At 38.5% G+C, this 9011-nt stretch overlaps 1 protein-coding gene across 2 annotated transcripts in view; it reads right to left on the bottom strand.

Moving 5' to 3' along the window:
- Positions 1-7129: 7129 nt before the first annotated feature.
- Positions 7130-9011, bottom strand: part of LOC122792090 (gap junction beta-3 protein-like) — a 431372-nt gene continuing 429490 nt past the window's right edge. For both annotated transcript variants that reach the window (XM_044059881.1, XM_044059880.1), the window contains exon 3: positions 7130-8400. In XM_044059881.1, coding sequence (XP_043915816.1) covers positions 7572-8375 — 804 coding nt within the window. In that variant the 5' untranslated portion in view covers positions 8376-8400 and the 3' untranslated portion in view covers positions 7130-7571. The remainder of the gene's footprint in view (positions 8401-9011) is intronic.

Raw genomic sequence — 9011 nt, 5'->3', positions numbered from 1 at the left:
TCAGATTGAGTAGAAGTTCATGCACAATTGTTGCAGATGCTTGACAGCTGGAAAAAGAGTCTGTAAAGATTAGACAATTGTCCAAATATGGAAAGATGTGTATGCCTTGGGGTCTGCATTAAGCAATGAATGGAGCTAGGTATTTATGAAGGGTCTCTATTATTTCAGCGAATGCTTAAAATAGCAAACGCTGTTTAATTGACTCAATAAAGTTGAAATCCCTGAATCTCAAACACACGTAACAGCATTTTTTTTCCCAGGGAAAAAAATCACTGGGCCGTGTTCGGGACTTTGCCATTTCCTCCACTGTAGTGCAATCCCAGAGTTGGTATATTTAAGTACAGGGGGTGTGGGGGGCACAGCCCCCACATTGAGGGGTGTGGGGGATGAAGCCCTCCACTTTATTTTGTATTTGCATTTTTTTTTTTTTTATGGATCAGCGATTTTTTTTCCCTGGGAAAAAATTGCTGTTCTGTGTGTTCGAGATTTAGAGATTTCGACTTTAATGGGTCAATTAAACAACATTCGCTATTTTAAGCATTCGCTGAAATAATATGGACCCTTTATAAATACCCTTCATGCAGTGGAGAGACCAAAGGGTAGAACAGAGAATGATAATGTTCATAGGTTTATAGGTCTATACTAGGCTAAAGACCACCAGAGCCTTTATAAGCTTATACAGCCCAACCCAATTGTGTCCCTTTATATCATGGGTGTAAGGGGATATGTTAGTTAGGAAGTTTCTAAAGGTTATGTGGGGTGTTGTTAGTTTGGGAATTACTGTCTGCCTCTGTCTATCAGAAACAGAATTTTAAATTTCCCATCCATTGGTCAAGGTTACGCTTAAATAGGGTAGGGATGGACTCTGCTTCATATGGATGGGAACCCTGTTCCAGAGCATGGGTATTGTCTGAGGTACATATCTGTCTCGCCAACACATCTTACTTATGTCACAAGCAAAATTTAAATCCTTGGATCTAGTGGATCTGATGCTGTTTATTTTGCAGATGTGCAAAAGGTCCATATCAGCTGGATCTGATGATACCTTATATGCCAGGCATAGCTCACCTGTCTTTAAGCTGTAGGACATTGAGTGTAGAGACAGGGCTTTAAGGTAGTCTGTACAGGACAATGTGCTTATACCCTGGATTCTCCTGGTAAGGAACCTTTGTGGGCATTCCAACTGTTGCATATGTCTGGTCAGGTACATGCAGAATGGGGCATTATACGCAATGGTGAGTTTGATAAGGGCCAAACAAAGTGGCACTATGACTTTCTTGGACCTGGATGCAAACCAGATGCAATAAATCTAAAGAAATGCCTGAAGTGTCTAGCAAAAAGAATATGAGATGCTGTTAGGTGTCCTTAAGGTCTAGCTTTACCATTAAAGACTGATTTGGGATTAAAGGTACATGATAACATCTTGAATTTGTGAATCTTGACACAAATGTTTAGAGTGGATAGATCCAATACTGGCCTCCAGGATCATTCCTTTAATAATAAATTTTGCCTTTGAGATTGAGAGACACTGGTTCTCTTTCTCCTTGCGATAGCATATTTTGCAGAGTGGGAGAAAAGAAAGCCATTTGGTTCCTTAGACAAGAGGGAATTCCTGGGAAAGGGAGGAATTCCCATTGTCAAAAGTACCCTCTTTGGATTACAATTGGAATTCAACTGTCTGAGACTATCTTGATGCCAAAAAGGAATTTGAAGTCTGGGGTATATGAAGAGGTTCCTGATGGGGCAGCCTGAACTAGCGTATAGTCATGCTGACAGGGAAGACTGTCCTTGATGTTTTAAGGACTTTCCCTTCTTTTTTCAGACTCCTTTCCATTGATTCCCCCTCCTTTATTACTGGCCCCTTGCTGCTTAAACTGTTTGATTGGAAAGGAAGCTGAGAAGGTAGAAAAACAGCTATTAGGTTTAAAAAATGAGTTTTGAAAGTTGTTACTCTTTGGATCAGTTTTTTAAACATTTACCAGCCAATAAACCTAACAGAGAGCCTTTATCTAAGGGAGAATTTAAGATCTGTGATTTGAGTTCTTCACAGAGATTTTGCGAATGAAGTCAGCAAATATCCTCAAAGGTGATCCAGAAACAACTGTTCTGGAAGTGGAATTTGTGGCATCATAATCACACTTTAGAATATTTATTTATTATTTTATTTATTTATTTACATTTGTTTACCAGGAAATTCCAACTGGACACAGGTCCTTTTCAGCAGAGGCCTGGGGAGAAAAGCTTCACATTACAATAAATGAGCAGCAGAATACATGAAGAACAATTGAATATACATATAATATCAAATAATACATACTGCAGCAAACATTAGATATACATACAATATGAAACATAGTAATGAACAGATATACCAATATCTAGCTAGAGGCTAGGAATAAAGGAAGGATGTATATACAGATAGTACTAAGCTCAAACGGATACTGTTCTAAACTCATAAACCTAAATCTTATATACAGATATTGCACTAAACTCAAATAGATATAAAGTAGATGTGCCATGCGAAGGTGAAACAAGCTAGAAGGGCTAATGGGATGGAAAGGGAAGATAGAGGAGTAAGAGAGGAGACTGAGTGAGTAGTATATGTGGTAGTGAGAGGAAGCTAGGTGTAAGTCAGTTGGATATGTATTTGGAGTTGAGATGAAGTGAGGTAGTTAAGCATGTTATAACAGGTCTGAGAGATTGAGTGAGGAGGGAAGGGGAGGGTAAAGGGTGAGCCAGAGCCTGCAGAGGAAGGAATGTTATGATCAGCCAGTGTGCGGCAGGGTAGCTAGGGGAGGGGAGAGGAAGGGGAGGTAAAAGGAGGGTTACTAGCTGAGATTGATGCATGGGCATAACCAGAGACTTTTTAAGTGAGTTTTTAGTGCAGTCCTGAAGTGATTGCAAGAAGGTAGTGTGGTTATAGAGGGGGGAAGATTGTTCCATAATCTGGATATGATGCTGGAGAATAGTGCTTCTCCCATTGAGTTCTTGGGTTTGGTCACTAGAAGTAGAGTTTTGATGCTGGAACGTAGTGGTCTAGTGGAGCAGTAGGGGCGATGAAGGTCTTGAAGGGATGGGATTTTAAGAGGATGGTTTACTAACTTGTGGGGGAGAGAGAGTAGATTCAGGTGAAGAAGATGAGGGAGTTCTAGCCAGTCAAGTTCTCGAAGTGAGATACAGTGGTGGCTGTGATAAGATGGACCAGTGGCAAACTTAACAATTTTATTGTAGCAAGCCTGAAGCTTGTTTAGGTCTGTTTGTCCAAGGTAGCTAAGTATAGGAGAGGTGTAGAGTAAAGTGGAGATTAGGTGAGAATTGACAGCATAAATTCTGGCTGTCTTTGTGAGGAATTGTTTGTTTCTGTACAATGCGCCTAGTTTTTGTGAAACTTTTTTATGGTAAGAGAAATGTTAGTGTCAAATATTTGATTTTTATTAATTTCAACACCAAGTAGTCTGGTGTGTTCTGTTGGGGAGATTATGGTATTGTCTTTGGCTAGAATATTAAAGTGGGAGATAATTGGGTTAGATTTAGTGGGTTGGAAGATAAGGAGTTTAGTCTTGCTTGGGTTGAATAATAACTGGGTATTAGATAGCCAGCTTTCTACAGATGAAAAGGCTTCCTGTGTGATCTTGTGAAATTCAGGTATAGTTGGGGGTGAGAAAATGAGGGTGGAGTCATCTGCATACTGTATAAGAGAAGCATGCTTGGTGGCTGTGAAAAGATCATTGGTGAAGAGTAAGAATTGTAGGGGACCAAGGATGGAGCCTTGGGGAACACCAAGTGCTACAGGAAATCGAGGAGATAGGTCATTATGCCAGACAACTGATTGTTGGTGGCCAGTTAGAAAGCTGTGAAACCAATCAGTAGCTCATTGGAAAAAAGGATAGGTTAGTGAGAACAGAGATTAGTAGTTTGTGTGAGACCATGTCAAAAACCTTGGATAGATCCAGAAACATAGCAGAGGGGAACAGGCCATTATTTTTATGATGAAGGATAGCAGTTAGTGAAAGAGAGCAAGGTGGTAGTAGTGCTGTGGTATGGTCTAAAGCCATTCTGGGTACTGGAGAGGAGGTTATTAGCTAAAAGGTAGTCTAAGACTTGAGAATGGATGCATTTCTCGAGTATCTTGGAAAGTGGAGAAAGGATATACTTTGTCACATGTGAAACAGCTGTCACAGAAGCATTTAATGCTTTTATTTACCCCAGAAGAAAGAAGGAAGGACGGTTAAATAATAGCTTCTGCATATTCTTAAAAGTCACAACCAAGAATATAGAGAAATGGGTTTGGTCATTTAAAGTCCTGAAAGTTAGAGTACCTAAGGAATACATTTTCTTTGCCAAGTTATCAATTGTTTTTTCTTCTCTGTCTGGGGGGATGGGATTAGATGGAACTTGTCTAGCAGCAGGACATTTTGACAGAGATATGACTGCTGATTCTGCCTTGGGATTAGAAAGCAGATATTTTTATGTGTCTGGGGTTCCTTGTATAACCTGTCACACCTCTTGGAATCCAAAGTCTATCCATCAGTAAATTGCCAGCAGTAAGAAAAACATTCTCTAAGGCAGGCAAAGCAGTAGGAAGAGGTGTATTTTTAAGCATTTGTAATTGGTTAAACCATAATACATTTTATGTGTCACAGATGTTTCACTCTGCTTCCTCTAAACAAAATCATATTAAATAACATATCAGTGAAAAAGAGATATATTCAGTAGGGACATTTGAAGTTATGCTTTCTTCCGAATAAGACTGTTCAGATTGAGAAGAATACTCTGAAGTACACCCCTTCCCCTTCACAGATTGTTCTTTTGAATGAAAAATATTGTCAGACTTGGAAGGAATTTTTTTTCTTTTCCTGAATGAGGTTAGACCTGGCTTGAAAGAAGGAGATATCATCACCTTAACAAATCCCAGTAAATCAGCCCTGTCCATAGAGATAAAAGTCTGGATTTTGGATGTTGTTTTCACCAAGTGCAGTGTCTCCGAGTAAGGCTTGCCCCTTATGCACACTGTACCCGCTTCCACTTTCCCCTGATGGCCAAGTAAAAACCCTTCATTTACTTCTCAATTGACAAAAGTGGTTCTCTCTGGCTCACCCTGGACTTCCCTACAGCCACAGAGGATGTGGCTATCCCCTGGTCTTTAGCAGCTGCTAATGCTTCACCAAGAGGACTGAGGAAAGAGGATGGGTGGCCTGATTAGCAACAATCAGTCACGGCAGAGTTACCCATCAAGAGCTGAGGCAAAGTAGGAGCAGGACAATCCCTGAAAGACTCTTTTGGAAGATTCTTATTGTTGTGTTGCACCGGGGAAGGTAATACCACAGAGACTTGACTGCTGTTCTATAGGTAAGCCACAAAAGGAGATTGGAAGGCAAGCTGCATAGCCCAGAAGAGTTGGTAAGGAGGAAGAAAGGAAAGCTAATGTTTTCTGAAAAAAGTATATCGCTAAAACTCTCCCCCAAGCACAATGTCCTTTTCCTAATTCCATAATTTTTTAGTCATGCAATAAACTTTTTCCTTACAAAAATTTCACAGAAGCACTATCAACATGACTGTTAAAATAACTGACAATTCCTTTCTCTTTATTTCAATAGCACTTGTTACAAAATTATTGTTTTTCACATAAAATTAAAATTTAGAGTGAAGGCTTTCCCCAGTGGGACCTATCTGCCCAGCCTGAAGATCACAGCTGACTGAAAGGATAGCAGGGGGACCAACAAAGAAGCACTTGCTAAAGCGGCAAAAAAGCTCTGAAGCTTTTAGCAATCCTTCTGCCTTTTATATGGAGTGCCTTGTGTGCTCTGGGCAGGAGGTGTGCTAGGAAGGTACCTAAAGCTTTAAGAAGCTGGTCAGTACAGGAGAGGTAAACCCACATAGCTTAGACTACTAAGACAGGAATACATGGATGAACACTGAAAGTTCCGCCTAGGTTCATAGGCAAATACTAGGCAAGCTGCCATTGCAGACCATTTTACGCCTAGCCAGTTTCTCTTTTTGTCCTCAAAATAAACTATACCATTTAGTTATAGACTGGTCTTACCCATCCTATGGTTGATAATTATATATTGCCATAGACATTTTGAAGAGACCCATGCATGGGATAAAGCATTTATGAGCTGCCTCTGTCCATTAGTACTACAGAGGGCAGTCCTGGGGTAAATTTTCCATTTCCCTTCCATAGATCTAAACCTCACTTGAATATGGATAGGGATGAACTTTATTTTATGTGGATGGGGAGTTTGCTCCAGAGTACTGGTATCCTCTGTGAGATATACCTGCCCCTCTTAACTGTTGTGTTGATGTTGCAGAAGAGGTTTAGATCCCTAGACTAAGTATTAGTGATGCCATTTGACTTGTAGATGTGCAGTAAATCCAACAGCAATGGGTTGCAGGATTCCTTGTATGCTATAATACACAATACATAACTAGCTTTCTAGAGAAACAAAACATTTTCTGTGACATGATCTCTTTTTTGTGGTTGACAGATTATCAAGTTATTCAGGTTTTTACAAGAATTTGGGATAGAAAAATGAAAATTAGTGTACATGTTTATAGTTCAGTGAATTGCATACATCAGACTTCAACTACAAGCACTAGTTTTGCAACATTTGTTTATTTATCCATCAGACATTCTGCAGTAAACCTTGAGATATATATATATATATATATATATATATATATATATATATATATATATATATATATATATATACACACACACACATATACATACTATATATATCTATACACCTGTGCAGTTCTAAAGGAACCTGACCCTTTCGAAATTTATTTTATTGTTATCTGGAGTTTCTTTGTAAATTACTGTAATTCTGCAGTAAACCTTGATATATATATATATATATATATATATATATATATATATATATATATACACACACACATATACATACTATATATATCTATACATCTGTGCAGTTCTAAAGGAACCTGACCCTTTCGAAATTTATTTTATTGTTATCTGGAGTTTCTTTGTAAATTACTGTAATTCTGATTCAAAGTAAAATTTAATATGATATTTTAATTTCATCATATTGCATTTCTCAATGGCAAAAGGCCAACAGAATTAATATTATTTTTTAAATGCAATTTAATTTATTCCATTTGCTTTTGCTGCATTTTCTTTTATTTAATCATGGGGCTTAGCTAAACAGAGATGTGTAACATAACACTGCTGGAATGAAATGCATTGAAAAGAAAAAAAAGTAGTTCTGCATCAGCATCTGGTAACATCTGAAATTGTAGTACGTGTCAAGACTGTCTTGAAATGCAGATCTATAATGTTACTTCTACTTACACATCCTCCATGCTTTGATGAATGCCGTTGCTCCCTGCACATGTTGGTATTACAATTGCTGTTCTGATGCCCTCCTAGAGACTTTCAAGCATTAGGTGGCAGGAGAAAGACGTGTGTGTGTGTGTGTGTGTGTGTGTGTGTGTGTGTGTGTGTGTGTGTGTGTGTGTGTGTGTGTGTGTGTGTGTCTCCTCTTTATTATACTGGATATAAATGGAAGGTGTATAAAAAACACATAGTTCAAGGAAATAGACAATTATACATAGGTCATTAGATTTTGTAGGCTGGGATAACTGGGTGGTGCACTGTCCCACTGACTCTCATCACAGTTGTTGAAGGAATTTGCATTCTCATTGCATTCATTTTGAAATGTGGAGGATACGCTTCTCCTTTTAACACATGTAGAATGATAGAAGCTGTGAATATGCTTGAAAATAAGGTAAAACATTTCCATTACATTTAGCAAGATGCAGATAGCAGAGGCTCCGACCATAAAGTATGTGAATATTTTCTTTTCTGTTGGCCTAGATATGAAGCAGTCAACTATGTTTGGGCATGGAAATTCATTGCATTTAACAAGACAGGGCAAATCAAACCGGTTATAAATTCTGTGCAGGACATATAAGAATGCAGTATCTGAAGATGCTTTGAAAATCAAACTTATTAAGTATGTCCACCAAAGACCTCCATGTTTCTTTCCTGTGTCTTCATAGAGGTTGGCACTGGTTTCTCCATTCTTCTTTTTGTGGCGTCTTTCTCTTTCCTCTCTGTATGCAACATGCATGATGACCAGCAGAGAAGGGCATGTAGTAAATATCAGTTGTAGTGCCCACATCCGTATGTGAGACATAGGAAAGAAATGATCGTAGCAGACATTTTGACATCCTGGCTGCAAAGTGTTGCAGACAAAATCTGCTTGGTCGTCTCCCCAGACATGTTGCGCTGCAACAACGTAAACAAGGATGCGGAATATAAACACAACTGAGAACCACACCCTGCCCAAACTGGTGGAGTACTTGTTCACTCCACTGATTAGTGCTTGAAAGGCTTCCCAGTTCATGTTTGGATGCTATGATGTGTATGCTCTATGAAAAAGGAAACAGTGTTATTATTTTTTAAGATAACATCTTTTTAGGCAGTAAAGGAAGTGACACTTGCTAAAATAAAACAACTATGTTTCATGTCTAAAACTATTGGAAATATTACAGTGCTTATCCTAAGAAGCTAAATTTATAGCCTTAAAAACAAAAATAACAACCACATTATAGATGGAATATTCTTCTTAAATTATGTTTAAAACATATTCTTTGGAAACATTGTTTTCAGAATGCAATAGTTCATCTAGCAACAGCCACCATGAAAGTGACTGAGGACAGATCTGAAGGCCCACTTAACAAAATAAATTCCCATGAGCTGCATGAATATCACAGTGAAGTAAACCCCTGAGTGTAGGAAGGCTGATGAGAAGCAAATGACAAGAACATGGTGCATTATAGGCATATGAGACCTCAACATATGTTTTCAGGTAAAGATATTGGTTCTGTTACCATCAAAAGATATACCTTCCCAATTTTCAAATAATATACCATTACAACAGGATGAAACAAAGAAATCTGAGACCTAGATCAGAGCAAGAAAGCACGTGAAATAGAGAGACAGAGAGAAAGACAGAGATAGATGCAGACTGACAGGCAGA

This window comes from Protopterus annectens, chromosome 1.part2 (genome assembly GCF_019279795.1).
Source record: "Protopterus annectens isolate FY-2018-M chromosome 1.part2, PAN1.0, whole genome shotgun sequence".
Classification (NCBI taxonomy): domain Eukaryota; kingdom Metazoa; phylum Chordata; order Ceratodontiformes; family Protopteridae; genus Protopterus; species Protopterus annectens.
This window is presented reverse-complemented; position numbering and strand designations above follow the sequence as displayed.